The sequence below is a fragment of the Xenopus laevis genome, chromosome 8S (genome assembly GCF_017654675.1).
Source record: "Xenopus laevis strain J_2021 chromosome 8S, Xenopus_laevis_v10.1, whole genome shotgun sequence".
Lineage (NCBI taxonomy): Eukaryota > Metazoa > Chordata > Amphibia > Anura > Pipidae > Xenopus > Xenopus laevis.
Window position 1 is genome coordinate 26,877,465 of NC_054386.1, and position 23,278 is coordinate 26,900,742.

The window sequence follows — 23,278 nt, forward strand, 5'->3', positions numbered from 1 at the left end:
AGTGCCCAGCTGAGCTTGGTATTTATATATACCTTGCAGGCGGCGGCAGCAGGAAGAAATGACATTCGGCCACAGGAGCTAAAAATAAGAACAATTTTAAAGTCAGATTCCAAGAGTCCTGCTGGGTCCAGCGGAAAAATCAACCAGGCTGTTTGTTATACAGAACTAGATGTGCCTTTCCTCAGAAGCCTGGCACTGTGCTCTAGTACAGCCCTGCCAACCCTCAATCATACTGTTCACCCCCTGGCACCTCAACTGCCCTCTAATTACCCAGGGGAAGGGTCCTGTCTGACCATGGGAAAGAGAGCAGCCCAGAAGCAGGAAGTGCAGCGAATCAGAGCTCTGTACCTGGGTAAGATTCACTTACCCATGGGGAGGTTCCTGTCTGACCATGTGAAAGAGAGCAGCCCAGGAGCAGTAAGTACTGAGGAACAGAGCTCTGTACCTGGGTAAGTACTGGGGGGGGGAGGGGGAGATTGGAGTAACATACTTAGTGGGAAGTTCCAGGCTGACCATGAGGAAGAACAACCCAGGAGCAGGAAGTACTGGGGACCAAAGAATTATAGCTGGGCAAGTACTGGGGGGAGACTGGATTCACATATAAAAGGAGAGTTTGCTTACTGACCATGGGAAAGAGAACAGCCGAGCAACAATAAGCAGAGAGGAACTATATGGGGGAGACTTCCATACCTAATTAAGCAAATGCTCGTGAGGTCACATTGCTCCAAAACTGCACTTGGTTTTTATGATGACATGATTGTTCAGTCAGGCCACATACAATGTTATAGCAGAGCAGATTTCTTGGTTTTTACAGGGGAAAAAATAAAAGTTGTAGCCATGGAAAGGGGGTTAAGCCTCCTCTCATTGGGGGGCTCCCAGAGGTGCAGTCTAAGCCATAAAACACAGGGCAGGGCTCTGCTGATTGACGTCAGTGTCTCAGAGAGATTCCCTGCACACTGTGTGTTTAGGGCTTGACTGCTAGCAATCCATCTGTTCCTCCGATCCCTAAGAAGCCATCGGAGCAGGGGGAGCGTCCGGTGACGTCAGGCCTTGTCTCCAAGTGGCTGCAGGTGATATTAGCACATGGGGCTGGAACTTGGCACAGGTTTGTGCAGGACAAGCCCAGCTGCTAATGATGTGCATGGAAAGGGCCCAAACATCTGGCATTCATGTGCTCCCACAAACCCATTCTCAGCCAAGTGGCATAACAAATGGAAAGGCCAGAAAAACCCTGGAAGGGTCCTATAGCCGGGATCAGGTGGGAGACGCTTAGTGGCTTGTCCTGGGAACTCACTGCATGTTCAGCTCTTTGCAACCCCCCTCCCATGTTTATACATGTGTATATGAGTCTGTATAATGTATTTCTAGGCTTAGAGCATTCTCCCAACAGCAACAATGTAAAAGCAATTGTTTTTTTACCCACATTCTTTATACGATGCAGCATATTCCTGCTCTGGGTAAACTTCTGATGGCCTATTAGTCAGGAGCAAGCTCTGGCCCCTGCCTGAACACAGGGAAGAGAGCAGCCCAGAAATAGGAAGGGAGTAGTAGGAGCCTTGGGTCACATGCATTCACTTGCATCACCTGGTCTCATGCGCTCACTTGCATTACCCAGTTTCATGCGCTCACGTGCAGTACCCAGTCTCATGTGCTCATCTGCAGTACCCAGTCTCATGTGCTCATCTGCAGTACCCAGTCTCATACACTCACTTGCATCACCTGGTCTCATGCGCTCACTTGCATTACCCAGTTTCATGCGCTCACTTGCAGTACCCAGTCTCATGTGCTCATCTGCAGTACCCAGTCTCATACACTCACTTGCATTACCTGGTCTCATGCGCTCACTTGCATTACCCAGTTTCATGCGCTCACTTGCAGTACCCATTCTCATGCGCTCACTTGCATTACCTGGTCTCATACGCTCACTTGCATTACCCGGTTTCATGCACTCACTTGCAGTACCCAGTCTCATGTGCTCACTTGCAGTACCCAGTCTCATGCGCTCACTTGCCTTACCTGGTCTCATACATTCACTTGCATCACTAGGTCAGTGTTGGAATGGGGCAGCTGGGGCCCACCAGAGGACCTGACCCAAGTGCCCCCCGCCCTCACAATGCACTGCCTGTGACACACACAATGTGAGACCGAAGGGAGACACAAATACTGCCGGCAGAGCAGTGAAGATCAGGGCCCACTGTGATTGGTCCTGCCAGACCCTGACCTGGAGCAATGGTTTCTGCACCTTGTACCAACTGCCATGGGTAGGTGGAACTTTGCACCTGTCAGTGCTCACTAGCTTGTGCAACTGAGTGACAGCTATGGGGGTCCAGGGAGATATCTATGTGCTGCCCCCCATGCACACAGTGTTGTCATATTGGAGTGAAAGATATGTGCCTATGGGGACTAAGCACCTACAGTCATAATAATTGACTCCACTTTCAACAAAAAAGATACCAGTGGTATGTCTTTCATTTCCCAGAAACATCTGAGTACTGGGTTGTTTTTTGAACAAAGAGTTTTCGTGAAGCAGTATTCAGTTGTATTTCAAATGTGAAAAACTGTCTGTGCAAAAATGTGGGCACCCTTATAATTTTGCTAATTTGAATGCATGTAACTGCTCAATACTGATTACTGGCAACACCAAATTAGTTGGATTAGCTCGTTAAGCCTTGAACTTCATAGGCAGGTGTGTCCAATCATGAGAAAAGGTATTTAAGGCGGCCAATTGCAAGTTGTGCTTCTGTTTCACTCTCCTCTGAAGAGTGACAGCATGGAATCCTCAAAGTAACTCTCAAAAGAAGGAAGGGTACAAAAAGCTATCTTTTAGAGAGATTTAAACTGTCAGGTTCAACTGTAAGGAATGTAATCAGGAAATGGAAGGCCACAGGCACAGTTGCTTTAAACCCCAGGTCTGGCAGGCCAAGAAAAATACAGGAGCGGTGTATGCGAATGGTTACAGACACCCAAAGATCACCTCCAAAGACCTGCAAGAACATCTTGCTGAAGATGGTGTATCTGTACATCGTTCTACAATTCAGCGCAATTTGCACAAAGAACATCTGTATGGCAGGGTGATGAGAAAGAAACCCTTTCTGCACTCAAGCCACATACAGAGTTTCTTGCTGTATGCAAAAGCTCATTTAGACAAGTGCTTTAGACTGATGAGACAAAAATTTAGTTATTTGGTCATAACAAAAAGCACTAAGCATGGCAGAAGAAGAACACTGCATTCCAAGAAAAACACCTGCTACCTACTGTCAGATTTGGTGGAGGTTCCATCATGCTGTGGGGGCTGTGGGGCTAGTTCAGGGACTGGGGCCCTTGTTATAGTCAAGGGTTGGATGAATTCAACCCAATATTAATAAATTCTTCAGGATAATGTTGAAGCATCAGTCACAAAGTTGAAGTTACACAGGGGTTGGATATTCCAACAAGACAATGACCCTAAACACACCTTGAAATCTACATTTATACAGAGGGAGAAGTACAATATTCTGAAATGGCCGCAACAGAACCCGACTTGAATATCATTGGAAATCTATGGGATGATTTGAAGCAGGCTGTCCATGCTCAGCACCCATCAAATTTAACTGAACTGGAGAGATTTTGTATGGATGAATGGTCAAAAATACCCCCATTCAGATCCAGACACTCAAAGGCTATAGGAGGCGTCTAAAGGCTGTTAAATTTGTAAAAGGAGGCTCAACTAAGTATTGATGTAATATCTCTGTTGGGTGCCCAAATCTATGCACATGTCTAATTTAGTATGATGCATATTGCATATTTTCTGTTAATCCTTTATGTCACTGCTGAAATAATACTGTTTCCATTAGGCATGTTACATATTAGAAGGAAGTTGCTACTTTAAAAGTTCAACTCAGTAATAAACAAAACCAGTGTCGGACTGGCCCGGCGGGACACCGGGAAAAAACCCGGTGGGCCCCGACCCTCGTGGGCCCCCGCCGGGCCAGGCCCCCTCGACCGATATCTTGTTTTTTGAGGAAAAAAAAAAAATCTTCGTCGATGCGCAGTGTGCGCATGCGTGCAGACGCAGCGCCGTGCGCGCATGCACACAGAGGGTGCCACCGTGTGCGCATACACACTGAAGCGCGCCGCACGGCGCGTTGCAGCAGGGGGACGGTGGCCTGTAGGGGGGCCCTGGACTGGAGTCCCGGTGGGCCCCGGGCCCCCCAGTCCGACCCTGAACAAAACTCCAAAGCATTAAGAGAGGTTCCCAAACTTTTTCATATGACTGTATAATACACAAGGCCTTTAATCTATAAATGGACATTATTCAGAGCTCAGGATTCAGACTCCACTGCCCTAGTAAGAAAGGGAGGAAGCCCAGAGAAGTAAATACATGGGGATCCCCGCTGGCTGCACAGCATCATTATATCACAGCTGACACACACTGAAATACAGGTTCCTGCTCTGCTTTTCCACTTGGCCCAAACCCAGTTTGTCAGTAATCCCAGAAACCACCAGTCCTACTGAAGTCATAATGACTTTCCTATAGGCACTCGGGACAGACAAGGACCCCTCTGTGTTCGCGCTGGTACCAAACATGGAAAATGTTTCCCGTCAGTGTAGTGCTATTGGAAAATAATCTTCAGCCTTCTGTCGGGCACCTGATCCAGCCAATTGGTGCCGTGTGCCCAGTGCGTAAAGCTTTAGTCACTTCCACTGATGGAAATGGTGACAAACATCCAAACATCCATTAAACTTGGGTTCTGAGAAATAGTTTGTCTCTCACAGGGTGGGACGCTTCCCGATTTGCCTCTAAACTTACTGCCCCCTATAAAGGAGAATTTGTGGTTTGTTCCTTGGCCAGCCTTGTCTGCCATTCACACATGGAGATGATTCTCATCCAGAATGAACATTTATAGAAGTGGCGATAGGGAGATTAAGCAGCTCCAGTAAACAGAATAGATTTAGGCCAGGCTCACCCACTCGGATTCCAAGGAACCCTGGTGGGCCCTTGACAGCATCACCTGCTGAGTTGATCCTAATATAATTCTTTATCTGTCTGTCAGGACACACGCATGCACACAGCCTAGGTGTTAGTCATTAGGCAGCCACACACAGACAGGCCAGGCTCCAAGATTGCTTGTGCATATGGTGGCCCTTGAGGTCAGGTCCTTTGGTGGGCATCAAGTCTGACCTTGCTCTGTAGCTAAGCATTAGAGAGAGATCAGCTCAACGCTCAACCACTCCTGTCTAATCATGGGAAGGAGAGCAGCCCATGAGCAGGAAGTACCTGCCAAATTTTGTAAAATGAACATGGCAATTAGGGGGTGTGGCCACAAAATGGGAGCATGGTCAAACTATCATTGTCTTTCTTTCTGTTTCTAAAAAGTTGGGAGGTATGCCATCTGACCGAGATACCATGTATAGAAAGTAGTTCCCCAAGATTGACGTACTCCAGGACTTCGTAATGCAGTTATGTCCTGAGAAAGGCCCAGAATGGGACCAAAACATTGACAATAAATTTTCTTTTCTAAACTGCATTATGAAGTCCTGGAGTGCGTCAATCTTAGGGAACTACTTTCTACAATATATTTGACAGCACCCAGGCATGAAGACAACGCTTGACTGGAGTGCACCACAGCTGGAACTATATATATATATATATATATATATATATATATATATATATATATATATATATATATATATATATATATATATATATATATATATATATATATATATATATATATATATATATATACACACATGTTGTCCCATGCTTAGGCAATGTACACACGGGCATCTTTAAATCCAATGGACTCCTGCACCAGCAGCAAAGAGCCCAGTGGAAATCCACCCACGACTTATTTTTAACCGGCCTTTTTATAGTTAGGAATTCTGTATATAATTCTGTATATAAACGAGGCTGAATTTTTTTTCGAGATGCCAAAACATGGCAAAAAGAAATAGGCAGTAAATCTTATTTTCAGATTTATTATAGGGCTCTTAAGTGTTTCTATATCTGTACAAAGAGAAATAAGCGAGAGCCTAAAACATAAACAATCATAAACTATCCATCCCTGAACAAGAGATGAATTGTAATCCCGCTGGTGTTATTTTGGGCAAAGTCCCTCCACTGTATCACCCCTTTGAAAAGAGAGGGAAATGTGTACGACAACCCCCCTGCAGTTAAAGAGATGCAATTCAACTGCCTCCTTGTGCTTGGAAGTCTTCCTAATTTCAGGAACATTTCCAGACCCTTAATAAATTGCCAAAAGTGGATGAGATCAAAGTGCTCCGTCGTGAAGCCTTCCCCTACTGCTGAAATTTCCAGTAAGTGACATTTAACCCGTGCTGAGGTCCCAGATAGCTGGGGGTACAGAATGGAATGCTCTGGGCACAGCTCTGGGGCACTGAAGCATTGCACAGGGCATGTCGCCTCACTATTCAATGTGATTTATTTTTCACACTCTAAACAAGCATCCCCAAACTTTGACCCCCTGTTGCCTGGAGGGAAGAAGCATTTGGTGTAGAAAGCAGCAAACAGTGGGTGCGAGAGAGCAAACACATCAAATGAAACTACTGCACAAGAATTGAGCACCTGACTCACTATTGGCTTCAGACAGTGTGAAGCAGAGAGTGGGGGCCACTGTGGCCTCTGGATGTGTAACAAGTGACACAGACTAGACAAGAGACGCATTACTGGGCAATGTCAGCTCGCCAGCACTGTCCTCGCACACGCCTGTGTATAGCTTGATGCAACTGTCATCCTTCCACCCAGCGGCAGGCAGCAACGTGATGCAGTCGTCATCCCCAGAGTTATTAGGCCGACCTGGGGCCCAGAATCTACAAAGGGAGCAGAAGATAATCATCAGGAGCCTTATTGCAAGGCTAAATATAAAAAGGATAGAATTGGCACACAGCACCAATGTCCTATAAATAACATATGCCCAACATACTCACAGTCAGTTAAATGGTTAAATTGTACTTAGGGGCCCTTACTATAGCAGTGGTTATCTATCAAACAATGAAATACCAGTGCAATACAAAGGTATATTGTGTATTGTATCAGTATATACACAGGTAGGACTTGCCCACAACAAGTGCAATACAAAGGGGCATCCCTGGAATTTGTGTATTTATAGAGATGGGCTTGGATACCTTTGTTTTCTTGTGTTATAGTTTAGTGCTTGGACCATGTGTCTGCCATTGGCACTTGCTTCTCCAGATGAATGCCTGCTGCACCTCACACTGCCTAATCTCATCTATTAAGCCTAAAAGCCTTAAACGTACAACTAGTGGGGTATACTCAAATAAGAAAACGATATCTGGGACCCTCAGGCTCAAACCTGCATTGAGCTTTGTCCCAAGGCCTAACTTTCTCCTAGCTCTTTACTAATGGCTAGTCTCCTTTGCTCAGTCCCTGCCTTCACCTGTTGCTCACCTGGGACCAGACCCAAAGGGGCTTCCATCTTCCCAGCGCCATTCTCCTTCCACTTCCCGGTCTGAAAGGCCAATCCAAACAGTCTCATTCACCAGGTCTTGCAAAGAATTCTGTGAAAGAGAAGACAGGCAAGAAGGAGATGTTGTCTTTTTGTATAAACAGCTGCTCTACATTGTACAGTGCACACAGGCTGATTCCTACCTGCTCCTCTATACTGCTAATCACCACCAGATGGCCCCCTTCCTTTCTGCACCACAGAGAGCTCTCCTCCCAGCTTTGAGGATCCGAGGACAGCAAATAACAGGACATGCCAAAGAAATACCACCCATGGAGGCAAAAGGGGCACACGCGGTCTGCAAGAGATTTAGACACATGAGGACCTGCAGTGTATTTTATAGTGATAACCTGTGGTATATATTGGTGGGAGTAATAAGACCCCCTGTTGTGTTTATAGCAAATGATTTATTACACTAGACATCATTTGAGCCTTAAGGTGGCCATAGACATAACAATTACGATCTTTATTGGAAAAGATCTTTCCAAGAAAGATCGTTAGTTTCAATACACACGTGTAGAGCTGAATCGTCAGATATACAGGTAGATATACGGGAAGAAACTATAGAATTCTGCCTGTATCTGACGATTCAGCACTAACAATGGGCGATGTTTGGGTCCCTTCAAAGGCACCCAATCAAAATTTTCTGTCCAGTCCGATCGGCGAGCCGACCGATATCCAAGTGTTCTGCTGATATTGGTCGGCTCTTTTTCCACCATACACGCAACGAATATCGGACGAAAATTTGTTTTGTATGATATTATCTGTGCGTCTATGGCCACCTTTATAGTAAGTGTGTGTAAGGTATGACATGTTTCAGTAGGTATTGGTGACACCCTGTGGTTATATATATATGGTTATATATATATATATATATCACAGTTGGTGCTCATTATAGGTGTATCTTGAGAGCCTGAGTGCAGTTCCTTGACTCACAGCCATTCTTGGAGTCCTGTCCATTGCAGTTGTGAAGCAGTGGGCTCTCCTTAGGAAGAAAGTAATAACTCCCTTTCAGGTAGGCATAGGTTTCCTGCAGGGCCCCATATTGGTCGGTTTGGTTGCGATAGCTTGTCTCCAGCCTCACTATGTCCTGCAGCAGTTGGGTTTGGTTCAGCCGGAGCTCAGGGATGAGGACCTCGTGCAAGAAACTGACATTCTGCTTTAGGGAAGACACATTATTAGAAAGTAGGTGGCTAGCTTCTTGGCGTTTTATTCTTTCCTCCATTGAGTCACTCATATTCAGACGTAGCGCCTCCATTTGTTGTTGGTTTCTCTGCAGGTGGGAGTAGTCCTGTAGGTCTAAGAGTGACAAGACACAATGATTGGGAAATGTACAGAAAAGACACTGGGAGGGAAGTGTGAAGGCAAATATGGCAGTGATGAAAGATGAAGTCACTGCAGTTGGGTTTCCTGCACTCTGGGAGTTGCACCTCTTTTTGGCAGCTTTTCCAGAGTTTTACTTATGCAGCTGAAGTTTAAGAGAAGATGAGTAAAAATGATCTATAATTAAAGGGTATATCTTGTTAAAGGAACAGTAACATCACAAAATAAAAGTGTTTACAAGTAATAAAAATATAATGCAGTGTTGCCCTGGTAAAACTGGTTTGTTTGCTTTAGAAACACTACTATTGTTTATATAAATAAGCTGCTGTGTAGCAATGGGGGCAGCCATTCAAAGGAGAAAAAGCTCAGGTCACACAGCAGATAAGCTCTGTAGAACTTCGTGGTGTTATCTGTTATCCACTATTTAACCTGTGCTATATAGCCTTTTTTCAATTTCCACCATTGCTACGCAGCGGTTTGTTTATATGAACTATAGTAGTGTTTCTGAAGCAAAAAGATCAGTTTTGCCAGTGCAGGGCAACACTAAATGATATTTTAATTACTTTACAACACTTTCATTTTTTTGTGTTACTGTTCCTTTAACCCTTTGTACAGCCTGTGTAGCATTTAAGAAGCGCTCACTCTAATGGCCAGAGCTCTCATCACCACTTTACATTGCCCATAGGAATTGATGCAATTAAAAAAAGTATAGATCAAGCAAAACCCCTTCCCCGCCATGGGAAAAGGAGCAGCTCATTAGCAGGGAGTACAGAGAATTAGAGGTCTGTATTTTGGAAAGTCCTTGTGGAATTCTAGATTTACGCAAGTGAGGTTCCTGCTTGACCATGGGAAAGAGAGTAGCCTCATGTGATAGCAACTTTTTTTTTACCGCTTACAAAGTAGAATTTCGGTCCTTTAAAAGGGCAAGGAATGGAGGGATTGATGTACAATACAGCAGGACTCACAGAGAGGCAGCAGGAAGATGATGGCAACAAAGAACAGGATCACAAGGAAAATCTCCCCTGCCAAAAGGCAGCGCCAGCGGCAACTTCTTTGATTCCTAACTGGTTTCATACAGATTCTAGGGAAGAAAGAAATGCCTAAAGCAATCACCTTACACCAAAATACAAAGTAAAAGTGACAACAACAATGAGTTAATAAGCGAGCACCTAAGGGAAAAGCACCACTATTAATACTGTGGGGCTAAATAGGCAGCTCGGCACTGTCGCAGGGGGGCTCTGGGTCAGCAGTTTGGAGCAATGCAGATTTTAATTGCTGGGCATGTTGGAACTTCTATATAAAGCTGCCTACTCCACACAATATATATATATATATATATATATATATATATATATATATATATATATATATATATATATATATATATATATATGTATATATATATATAGATATATATAGATATATATAGATATATATAGATATATATAGATATATATCTAGCAATGCCAGTCGCTGAATTACTGGGCTGTTCTGTTTCCCAAATGGCCCCACCAAATAGCCAACAGGGAAATGATTAAATATATGAGACTGGATCAACCCTACTCTAAAGACCAGTTAGTGCAAAATTTGGGCCAACCCCGGAAACTATAGCAGGGTGACTGTTACCCCAATGTTTCTCTTACACTGGCTTTTATATATATATATATATATATATATATATATATATATATATATATATATATATATATATATATATATATATATATATATATATATATATATATATATACGAAAATAGTAGCACACTCCTGGGATTTCTTCAATAAAAAATTAGTTTATTTTGTCATAATTCCAGTAATCAACGTTTAGGCTCTGTCCAGAGCCTTTATCAAGATCTGGACATGAGCCGAAACATTTATTACTGGAATTATGACAAAATAAACTAATTTTTTATTGAAGAAATCCCAGGAGTGCACTACTATTTTCGTTTGTATCTACTATTCCCCAGGAGCAGCACCCGGGTGTGTATGAGAGGAACTGCCGAGAGGAGTACAGATCATTGAGACTGTTATATATATACGTATTGTGTAATAGGACAAGGGGAGTCTGACGTAACGCTGTAAAGAAAAGATGGCCTGGAACCCTCTAAAATATGGAAAAAACCTGTGGTATCCACACAAGACAAAAGGGTATGACTCACACATTGTTGGTAGACATTGCATCCCTTCTTAGAGTGTCAGAGTTCCAGCACACCTGGTCAGTCAGTGTCCGAAATTCCAGCTCGGCAAGCGCACTCCTGTCCATGGCTGAATCAGCCACGGCTCCTCTAGTCATTGGGGACAGCCTGAGATTCCTGCCAAGATCTCTACTCCAAAGAGCCAGGTACAGAACCCTCTTACTCTGACTTACAGTCAATGTACAATTTTCACTCATCTCTTGTTCTGACTCTATGTTCCAGGGCTCTGAGAGCCTAACTTTCTATGTGCCTCTCCCTCCCAGGCACATGTCACTTTGTAGCATGTCCTTGCTAACTCCCTCCTGCCAACCCACAATTGTTACACGGTCACCAACAAACACACACCAACTTCTCTCTTCCAGTACCCAAAAGCACAAGTATTGTGGAAGCATCCGACTTTAGTACCACTCAGTTCTCCCATGCTATATGCCATTGGAGATGCCACTGCAGAACTACAGGCTGAATATTGGGGACAATTCCCAGAGATAATTGTGTCTGCAGAGAGGCTTTCAATATATGTGCAACAGGTGCACCCCAAGTCCTCTTGGCTCATCACGTTAGTTGTTGGGTGCACTAGGGCCTCATATCATTACAAGTGTCTACCTATGCAAACAGCCTTCCTTAATCTACTGGCCATGCACGTACCCAAAACAATTGCCTTCTTGACAAATGCCTACAGAGCAGCTATTGTGTTTGTTGCTACTCTGTGTCTGGTTGCAGGACGGTGCCCATATCTGTACTATCTGCAACACTTTATCCTGGCACTCAAGGCAACAGCCTGTTTATTTTTATTTGAATAGCTGAAGAAAAACAAGATGCTGGCTCAAACGTAACCAATAGAAAGTTTGTGCAGCTGCAAAAATTCCAGGAGTCTGTGTAACCCTTTAAGTAATCAGGATAATTGTAGAAACTGGAATAAACAGCTTTAAGGCAGTGATTTCAAACTGCAAGTTTTCATTTATTTTAGCAGTGTAAAACACTACATGTTTCGGGTAGAACCCTTTTTCAAGTGTACAAAGTGCAGAGTATCATGGGAATAAACGCCCTCTCCAAAGCCCATACACCTCTTAAAGTGACAGAAGTTATACATTGTTGTACATGGAATTACTAAAATTACTAAAAAAATAAAACAATTACAAACTGATATTGTTAATTTCTTTCCTCAGGTACTAAGAACCAGCTAGCCCTTGAATTCACGGAACTCCTGCCGTGTAAGTAAATAAATAAATAATGTGTAAATAAACTCTACTGATACAGGAGCTACATCTTAACAAGCTGGTTATCTATATATAGTAATGATTACTGTATACTACAGGTCTACCGTAACCCTTAGGGTAGGGACACACTGGGCGATTTGGGGAGATTTAGTCGCCTGGCCACTAATCGCAGCGACTTTTCTCCCCGAATGCCTCCCCTCACTCTGCGCCTGGATAAAATGAAAAGTCGCCGGCGCTAATCACACACGGCGATTCGTTTTCCGAAATCGCCCGAAGTTGCCTCATGAGGAAACTTCGGGCGACTTCGGAAAACAAATCGCCGCGTGTGATTAGCGCAGGCGATTTTTCATTTTATCCAGGCGCAGAGTGAGGGGAGGCATTCGGGGAAGATTGGTCGTGGAAAGTCGCGGCGATTAGTCGCCAGGCGACTAAATCTCCCCAAATCGCCCAGTGTGTCCCTACCCTTAAGTAGGCTTTCTCTAGCGGTACTTATATGTTTACCTCTGTTATGGACTCAAAAGACTTGTAAATAGCACACATTATAACGGATGGATCACATGGACATACCAAATCGGTTGATTGAACTAAATTACTATGAACATGTGGACATTTTTAGAATTGTTTTTTGAAATTTAGTAATTTCCACAACATTGTGTACTACAATGTATAAATTCTGTCACTTTAAGAGGTGAATGGGGGAGGTTCCTGGCTTTGGAGAGAGTATTTCTTCCCATGATACCCTGCACTTTGTACACTTGATAAACATGTAGCATTTTACACTGCTAAAATAAATGAAAACTTAAAGCTGTTTATTCAATTTTCTATTTCTATTTTTTATTCACTGCTAATTCCATTGGTGTGATACACTCCCATTATTCCTTGCTTATTCCTTTCTGTAACTGATACAAGGGTTAGGACAGCTAAACAAAGATGTTAATATCACACAATATCTTCATGGAAATGGCAATTTTATGAAATATCCCAAAGAAAAACTCATTGAATGTCTCTTGGATTTACAAAAGCATTCCCATTAAAGCAATGCTCAAGCCTTTTGGGTGACTCTATGAACAGGCTTCTTGAATTCTGTGCCATAGAATTTGACTGCTTAAACTTCAAATGGTCTTTTGAGGTGAACTTGCCCAGTAATAGATGACTTCTGCTCTGAGGTTCTATGGTGCAATCATGTATCCTCTTTACTAAAAGCAAAATTCGGCTTGGTTCCAGGATATTTCTATTTGGAGAGAGAGCATTCCCCCATAAATCTTTCTCTCTCTGCCCCGTTGGCTGCTCTGAATTAACCAGAGGTTTCCAGTTGCTGGAACAAGCCTGAAATCTTTAATGACATCACTTCTCACTGGTCAAAGTGCCTTTTTTTCTCCTTCCTCTTTAAGTAAATAGCCATGTGGATCCAATTAGAGAACTAAAGCATTTTCTCTGTTTAGCAATGAGTTGCTGTGAAGGAATCCCAGTTAGATAAAAACATAAAAACAGAAACTTTATCATCAGGTGGGACGGTTGCTAGAATGTTACGGATTTTTTTTAATTTGGCATTGGGGGTCCACTTTTAATGAATTGGCTTAATACAACTCTACTGTGATAGTAGCCATTATACCATAAGATATGGGTCAAATAGACAGATACAGTAGCAGGGACAGTACAAGACATGGGCATCTTCCCATTCATCAGATCAACAGCTCTAACATCGGAAAATACGATTTTTTTAACCTACTTGATAAATGGGCCAACCGATGACCATAGTGACAGATATTAGTCAGGATCATATGGATATAATGCACATATGAAGAATCATGCAAACAGATGTGTATAGTCCAATGTTGAAGATATTTTTATGCTATGAATTCAGATGAAGTTTGGATTCACACAGCCGTACAAATTCATTCATAATTCATTCCAAACCCGCCGGTGACGATCATTTCAAACACTTTATAGTCTGTTGGAAGGCTATTCAACTTTCCTTTCCTGGATTCCCGTGTAGTCAAACACTGGTACTGATACTTGGCAGCCACCGCTTGGAATGTTGAGTTTCTTCTGTCCCACAGCATACAGAATATTGTTGGTTTTCTGGAAACCCAGAACAGCCTAATTATAAGGTGTCAATGTCAGAAAATGGTCAAAGTTTTAAAATATTGTAAATTCTTTTTAGAAAATGACAAAGTCTTATTCTGATGCACGTTCATCCAGTTCTCTTCCAGGAAAAGACCACACGGTGGCTGTAGTCAGAAACCAGGGCCTCAGTCAGGTGGAATGATCACCTCTGAAGCTGATTAGTTATTGATTGGGATTTCTGTACATAGTCTACCAGATATGCCAGCGTCTCCAACAATAAGGGCACCTTTGGATCACAAACTCAGATGGCGTGGGAAAATTTGTGTCTGAAAGTATGCCACTGCTCAAAGAAAGATATTGTTTTATTATTCTCGGAGAAGATTTCAAATAGAAATGGAATTTTTATTGGGTTTGAAAATGACCTTTTTTGTTACAGGAACATTCATTTAAAATGAACGGATGATTCCACAGAACGGAATTTTGGCCACCTAAATTATATGACTCCCAGGTCTAGAATAAATTCTTGCCATTCTTTTTTTTCATAATATTTGTATTAATTCCTTTCTTATTTCCATTGTTTGCTTGCCTTACATCCGCTGCCACCCTACAGTTTATTTTCCAAGGCTTCATACCAGTAGCAAGTCAGGAAGCCTCTTTCATAGCCAGCTGCGGCCTTTGCACTTTATTGACACAAGTTGCAGGGGGATTAAGATGAAAAGCCGATACATCTAAGTGAGGAAGCTTTGGGACATTTAAACACCCTTCTTGAATTCCATGTCCATGACTAATACAGGCTCCATTGTCATTATAGTTTTTGGCTGGTTGACTGTGGGTTTTGTTTTGATTTGCAAGTGTTTTTCCTGGAGCCGGCTGTTGCTGATGAATACAGTTTGTACAGCATGCTGTTAAGGAAGAATAAAGGAGGGGGGTATCCTTAATGAACGCAAATATTGTTTTGCTGCCCTAGGCCTCATCTGAAAGGAATTAGAAGACCTGTGAAATGATTATTTCCCATGTGATGGCCTCTGTAACAAAGGTTATGGTATTCAGGTTGAATTGTGACCTAGTGAAACAAAAGGTGCCTTCCTGATGGCTTGTATTCTTATCCCAAGGAACTACAATATCACATATTCTAATGCAGACAAAGTGCAATGACAAGTGTAGGACATTGAAATGCTTCCTGTTGTTTGCTAGTGTAATAACATCATGACTCTGTAGGTAATCCAAGGCTTGGCAACAGCCAATTCGAGGTGTTGCTACATTATCCCAAGGCAGATGAGAAACTCATTGATGGTGGACCCTCTCCATTGTTTGTAAGAAGGCTAAACCATTTGAAGTCAGTAACCCCCCCCCCCCCAATTCCAAAGCCTTGGCTGTCAAGTATAAACAATGACAGTTCCGCATACATCACATTGCTGTGGTTCTTTCTTTCCCAATGTCTTTGCTGCTGAATTGTTGAAGTGTTGGTTGTCCTTAGAAAAGAGCGCCTGTCCCAGCACATGAGCATGCCATTCAACACATTTTTGGCTGTGTTGTACTCTTTTTAGTAAAGGACATTACCTGTTGAGATCAACAGAATAATATTACAGTTAGGGGTGACTTTCTTCTTTCTATCCCTAGTAATTACCTGTCTGCCAACTACAAATATTAGGGCAAGTATTTTACAGATACGGAAGTATATCAATATAACTGGGATCAGAAAGGGTCCTTACACAACGAGAGGCCTCTATTATACACATGAACCCAAACAGCAACACTTTATGGAGGACCCAGCATATACTGTAGATATCATTCTCTTCAGTATTACATGTCTAATGCAATTTATTTACAATGATATCTTCAACAGCATTGCAGCCCCCTACTGTCAGCACTCTGCTTTTTATTTCTCTATCATCTATCTATCTATCTATCTATCTATCTATCTATCTATCTATCTATCTATCTATCTATCTATCTATCTATCTATCTATCTCTCTCTCTCTTTCTATCTATCAATCTCTGTCTATCTATTGTTGTCCCTAGTTATCTCTCTAATCTATCTCTCTTTCTATCACTCTCTTTCTTTCTCTATCTCTCTTTCTATCACTCTATCTCTCTCTATATTGCTCTCTAAATCTATCTCTCTCTGTCTATCTCTCTCTCGCTCTAGCTTTAATCTGTTATCTATCTATCACTCTCTCTCTCTCTCTCTGTTGACCTCCCGTTGTGGCGTGTGTATAGGAAATTTTTCATAAGATGATAGCAGTCCTATATGTGTAAACATGTTTCAAGATTGCAGAAATGTAAACACACACAATGCTCCCATTTTAGAGAAGCGTGTTTTTAATTATTTTTTATTATTTGTTGAAGGAATAAGACAAAAAAATGTGGGATTTGGGGCGGAATGCAGAAATGTGTAGATGTGGTCATTTTCAAGGAAACGGCAGGACAGAACAAACTGGAAATGAATGCTGACATCATGTACGAGCAGAGAATGCCTGGGTTATCAGAGGCAGCCAAATAGGATTATAACTACTTTTATCTTGTTCTTTTAATCATTCTAACAAAATGCACCAGGAGTTTGACAAATACAGTACACATTCTGTATATATGCTCAGCACCTTTATAAACCCTTGGGGCAAAGGCACACAGGGCAGTTTAAGAAAATCCCCCATTTGCCAATGCTGCAATGAGTGCAGGGATGACAATCACTTATTCATGCACATTTACATGACAGCTATTCCAGTGCAACGTGTTTTCATAAAAAGCTTGCCTCTTCTCTTACTGCCGCCATGTTTATTCTGTTGCATTTGCTCAGTCAGTCTTGTATTGTAGCACATTGTACACAGAACAAGTACTGGTATCATGTGTAGGATGAAGAAGTCACTTCCCCTATGTATTGTCAGACTGGGATGCCAGGGGCCGACCACAAAACCTTATACCAGGGGCTTACCATAAAACTTTATACCAGGGGCTCACCACAAATATTATAACAGGGGCCCACCATAAAACCTTATACCACAGGCCCCCTTTCCAAATGATTATTCCTCCTCACTCAACCTCTTTATTCTCAAAGTCTTTATATCTACTTACTATATTCGATTCTTTTTAATGGGAATGACCATGAAATAGGCTAAATGCTTAGAAACGAGAGGGCCCACTGACACCTGGGCCCAATTCCTACACTGCCCCTATGGGCTAACAGTCTAAAAAATGTACACATGTGGGGCTAATCTGTCAGATAACCCCAGAAATGTCCCATATGTAGCCATGTTAACTCCCACAGTGGTCTCAGTCAACCTCAAGGTGATGTCTCCTCTGTTGCTTTTGTTGTAACATTGTTTATAGGAATAGGTCATGTTGTACAATAGGACAGCACATATCCTTCTGCTTGAGAATAATCAGGCCAGAAAACTGGATCCTGAATATGAAATGATTTTCCTTCACTAAACACTTGGCAAGGTTTCTTATTCTCCAGAGGCCAATGATTGTGGTTAGCAGAGTGTATTGAAGGAAGTGCATTGTTGTTCCCCCATAGCCCCATTGTGTGCTCAGCAGAACAGAGCTGGCTGTGCAGGCTCCCGGCAGCAAGTGCGTAGGCAATTGTACAGCAGCAAAGTGGGGCATTTCCTACTGATGGATGTTTATCGCATTACAGGTCAGGGGCAGGAAATTCACACATTTCTTATTTATGTATCAAAAATGTCAAAATGATTCCACTTTAGACAGGAAAATAAATAAATAACTATGTTATCACGCAGCTATTTATTTGTCGGGAGAGAGAGAGTGTTCTGTCCTGGAGCTGGTACCAGAATATCATGCATTCTTATTGTAGAGTAGATATGCTCTCCTGTCTGCCAACAAACACACAACTCTGGCAACACAAACACCGCTTATTAACTTCGATTTTATTGGATACAATCTGTAACCATCTCCCAAATTTGAACCAATCTGCAGTTAATCTGAAATATAACATGAATATATTTGTTTTAAACCTACATATAAAGATAGACACCTCTGCAGATCTAATTGGGTGGGTCCACACCCAACAAGCCATATTTTAAGCTACATGACCCAACAGAGCTTCATCCTAAAACTCAACCCACTACCACTGCCCGAAAACACAAGTAATGCTCATTGGTTGGGGATCACTGTTGTAGAATATGAATTTATTTTCATAGGAGTCTCATTAATGCTATGTATATCTTTAAGCGCAAACTGCACATGAGTTGGCTTGTCTTCCTCTGGAAATTGCACTTCCATAGGTGAAACATCTGCAAGTCTTTGTCTTGTGGATCACCTGTTGCAAATTATTCTAATAATGCGAAAAATGCTGACGAAAGTGATTGTACAACATCGAGCTGGGTTGGAAAGGTAGTTGCACTGCTTTCAGTGGTACAATGCTATTTTTATTATGTTTATGAGAGCCTTGAACCATTTGTATTCTACAGCATCCCAACAAATAATGATGTACCTTCCTGCTATAGCTGTATAAACGTTGGAACTTTCCCCAATGGCTACCTGCTTTCTACTTGACGAAGATTAGCCATTCCCATCAAAGATATCACATTTCACAGATGAGAGATGAGGCATGGAAATCAAGAAGCCCTTAGATTCCATATGGACTCCATCAATGAGTTGATTGCACCCCTAGGATTTCAAAAGTGGCCTATTCCAGCTCCCTACAAATACTCCCTACTCATATCATATAAGTGTATTTAAAGCTGTAACATTCAATAACAGAATCATTTTATCAAAGTTCAGTAAAGAACTATTTATTTCGAAAGGAAAAGAGTCCCTCGCTGATGTACAACCCTAATATTGTGCTTGTTCCCATTCAAAAAAGGGGTCTTAAGGGATTCCTGACGCTAAATTCCGCATTGGAATGAGTAAAATGTGCATATGCGTTAGAAAGAGATCTGAAGATAACAGTGCAAGACTATTCCAAGAATAGAGGGTGCCCATCGCTAAACAGTAATGCCACACTGATGCCATAAAAGTGGGTAAATGTTAGTAACAATATGGGGAATGCACACCCTAGGAAAATTACAATCCACTGGAATCAGCCCACAAATGATCCCAAATCCATTAAAAAAAAAGAAGCTGAGGGATTGGCCACTCCATAAATAAAAATACAAAAGTCTTTATTAAATAATCACATCATAAAAAAGCCCAATGCGGTTCAACCACAAAAGGTGGTCTTCATCGGGGGCAAAAATGTAGAAGAAGTGGCAGTAGAAGTAGGAGAAGACAGCACATGCCATCATGCACCAATCCAGGGTTAAGTTGAGAATTTCTATCAATTCTAATTCAAGATCCACATGCAGTCAAGGCAAAATCTGAAACCTAAATGTCACATAAGCACACAAGACTACCTAAGATATAAAAAAGGTTGCCAGTATGTACAAAAAGGACTGTTATATACATTATTATATTTGGCCTCCACAGAAAACCATTTGAACAAGGCAGCTAACAGCAAAGAAACCCTTTCAATAACATTTTCATGAAGTTTATAAACAATCCCAGTATTTCAATGAGAGACAAGTTCCTTGCAAAAATGCATCTACACTCAGCACGACCCCGTGCAGCATGAAACATGTTTACAGGCCCGTCACCATGAAACAAAAGCAGTTTGTCTTAGCATTACGCTGAACTTTCCCTCATTCCTGTAAGTGGAGAGTTCTAGTTTCATTGTTTCGGTCTGCTTGTAGCAAGAGCCAAGAGGAATGGGGATAAATACTAACAAATTGAGTAAGAAGTTACTCAAGTGCAGGAACTATAAAGAATCAAACTAATGATGAGGGTTTTAGCTGCTGGCTGGGCAGGTTGGGCCAAAACTGAGCCCTGGTAGCAAGATAGAGATGGTGGTGGGGGATCAGGGCCAGATTTACATAGCACGCACCCCTAGGCCCACTTCCATTCATCACCCAGTCCCCTTTCCTTTGCTTGTGGGGACTGGTGCAGAAGAGTCTAGCAACTATTGCATCTCATGCGAATCATGCTAATCACCAGCAGTGGCGGAACTACCGGGGGAGCAGGGGGTGCGAGCAGGTCAGGGCCCGCACCCCCCCAGGGCCGTGCGCCACATACAAATGCGGCCAAATGCGGCCGTACCGAGGGGGACGGGGCACGGCTGCGCGTCACGCACCAGGGCCAGTCCCCCTCTAGGATCGCTACTGATCACCAGTGCTTCCAAACAAATGCAGGTGTGGTTGGGCACCATGCCGCCCCCCTAAAATCCTGCTGCTCTAGGCCTCGGCCTTTGTGGTCTTTCCACAAATCCTGGCCAGCTGATCCCATCCATATATGTTATCAGATGGGAGTTAGGCCAGGTGTACATCATAAAATAGATGAGGAGCTTCGGCTGGTGTGGATACATATTAGGAATCAGAGGCAGAGACGTAACTTGAGGGGGACGGGCCCTGGCGCGGGACGTGCAGCCGGGCCCCACCCCCTCCGTAAAGCCGGAAACGGACGCATTTCCCTAAGGAGAGAGTGGCGTGCGAGCTGCAGGGGGGGCCCTGAGGGGGTGCGGGTTCTGGCCCAATCACACCCCCTGCTCCCCCGGTAGTTACGCCACTGATCAGAGGGTTTGGGTTGAATTCAGGTTAATTTGGGCAAACTCATCCCTAAATTAAAGCCTGTATGTGAGTGCTTGGATTCACTTGCTCAGGGGAGATTTTTACAGCTTTCTAATGATGCACCATATTTCATCCAACTACCCTCTCAATGAAGTTCTCCCTCTAAAGGAACCTGTGCATGAAAGACAGAATACAGGCAAAAAATACATTTGCCATCAAATATTTTCTGCTTATTCAAAGTTACTTTGCTCCACAATTCGGCACAGCTGTTTTGCAAATAGCCCCTCCTTGTATTTTAGGGTGTTCATTTGAATCTTAGAGAGACACACCAGAGACCATTATTAAGTGTTATTAATGGCAAAAGAAACTTAGACTGTCATAGGAACCAGCAATTAGTTCTCAGGAATGCATTAAATGTGAGTTCTTGTTTTGATCTCTTCGTTGATGCGATTTATGGTGAAAACGGGGCAATAAGCTCATTCCCGAAAACCTTTAGAATTGTCTTCCGCTGCCTTCATTGTGTAATGCAAATTCCCTTAACACCCTCAATGCTTATTTTTTTTTTAAAAAAAAATGTAATTTCTGGTAATGGTTCCATTATACTGGGACTTGTGTTTGTTAAATGTAAATCTTGCAGTGTCTACTGCCCAACTGACACAAACCTCAGTGAGAACTGAATGTTTTATAAGACGACATTCTATTGAAAACCTGAGCAGCCAATCAGTGACCAGACAGCTGGGTTTTCATTATCCAAGAGAAAACAAGACATAAAATGGCTGTTTGCACTTGGCTGTTTTTGCTGGCGCTGATTTTCTGATAAATTTCCAGCTGACGGAAAGGATTATTTAAGGTTTATAACCAATCAGAGCCAAATGAATTCTGTTGCCTTGGACAAATAAAAAAGTAACAACTAAAGTATCTTTATGGCCTGTATCCTGCCCAACTTTACTATAATCTCCCTCCACCAACCGCAACTGCTGCTCAGCAAGGCCTTGGCATTCCACCCTATTAGGACCCCCTAAAGACAGTTCAGGTGGGTATTTGCGGATATTCTTCAGATCAACCTCATTTGGCAAAGTGCAAAAAAAAAATGTCAGATAGTGAATGCACCCTCATTCCAAGAATGTTCTTGGGAGAAGTTCTAAAGGCAAAACACCAGAGATCTGTTTGCTTTGTGACCTAAGACAAGGGGGTATCTGCCAGTGCAGGGCCAGCTTTACTGGGTATAAATTACTCAGTCGCTTGTCATCCTTTCACCTTGTGAGTTTAGCACCACCATCCTGTGTAGCCAAGGGACAATATACTGAATACCTGTGGTTACATGCTACAGTACAATTTGTAATCTGTTAGGATCCAGATTATGGCACCGCACCTGCTAATCGTTCCGACACATTGAATGAAACGAGCATGACGTCCAGTCTCGGCTATTAAGCGAATCGATATTCGGGCACGATTCTTCTTTTTCAGAGCTTTTTAGACAGTTTTTTCAATATCATTAGAAAGCCTAAGTGCACTGTGCTATTATAATTGTTTCTGGCTGACAATCGGCTGCTTGTGTTCTAGAATAGTAGAAATATATTGGCAATGTATGTTGTATGCTACCCCAATGCTCCTGATAAACATGAGCCGGAGTAGGCAAAACCCATAAAATTCCTATCGCATTGCATGTGATTTCAGCCAGGAACCTCTCATCAAACACAGCCTCTGACTTCAAAGGCGCTTCCTGTTACAAATGTGGGTTTTCTTTGGACATATTGGGCTGAATGACTAAGAGGCCATCGAGCAGGCGGCTATTTTCGGTACATGAGCAAACTTCAAAACACTGACGCCACCATTTTTTCAACTTTTATTATAAGGCATTTTTTTTTACCTGGAAATAGTCATATACTCCTGTTTCACAGGGCAAATTGTCACTGCCACAAGGCAAATACAGCAATAGTGGCCATACATGGGTTGCCATTGAGTGTAGGCCAGACTGGCAATGTGTGGATTGTGGGGCTTCTGTAAGGAGCCATAGACCAGGGGTGCCCATACTTTACTAATGTGGGGGTCTACTTTTAGTGATGTTGTCCAGTTATGAACTATATCCATAAAAGCATTGTTAGCATTCTGTTCCATGGATAATAATACTTAAATATTATATTGATTTATGAAATTATTTATATTTGTTTAACAAACAACTATTTCTTGTTACCTTAACATAATAAATATCTGAATGAAAAGCATGAGACAGGAGGGTAATTTATACAAGCTGTTTGTTGACAGTGTCTTGAGATTTACTGATCACCAGCTAAAGGTCTACTGGTAGATCCCGATTTACCTTTTGGGCACCCCAGCCATAAACACTCTGTTTCAACGTCACTTCAATAAATTGGTCTTGTGTCTAACAAACTTTTTGGTTATTGTTTTACTGAGAAATATGTGTGATCTTTGTAATTTCTTGCA

At 42.4% G+C, this 23,278-nt stretch overlaps 1 protein-coding gene across 1 annotated transcript; it reads right to left on the bottom strand.

The window, feature by feature from the left end:
* Positions 1 to 5,948: 5,948 nt before the first annotated feature.
* Positions 5,949 to 11,258, bottom strand: LOC108699867 (C-type lectin domain family 10 member A). The gene is made up of 6 exons (XM_018232506.2): positions 10,954 to 11,258; positions 9,758 to 9,873; positions 8,406 to 8,768; positions 7,616 to 7,767; positions 7,415 to 7,524; positions 5,949 to 6,816 (listed from the first exon to the last, which is right to left on the bottom strand). The coding sequence occupies exons 1-6, from the start codon at positions 11,184 to 11,186 to the stop codon at positions 6,654 to 6,656; spliced, it is 1,137 nt and encodes a 378-aa protein (XP_018087995.1). The 5' UTR covers positions 11,187 to 11,258; the 3' UTR covers positions 5,949 to 6,653.
* Positions 11,259 to 23,278: the final 12,020 nt, after the last annotated feature.

Excerpts from the sequence above, each read along its gene's own strand:
- LOC108699867 (XM_018232506.2), bottom strand. The coding sequence starts at position 11,186 with ATGAGTGAAAATTGTACATTGACTGTAAGTCAGAGTAAGAGGGTTCTG. Across the intron at positions 8,769-9,757 it reads CATCTTCCTGCTGCCTCTCT|ACCTACAGGACTACTCCCAC; the intron begins GTGAGTCCTGCT and ends TGTCACTCTTAG. Across the intron at positions 7,768-8,405 it reads ACAGGACTCCAAGAATGGCT|ACCGCGTGTGCCCCTTTTGC; the intron begins GTGAGTCAAGGA and ends AATCTCTTGCAG.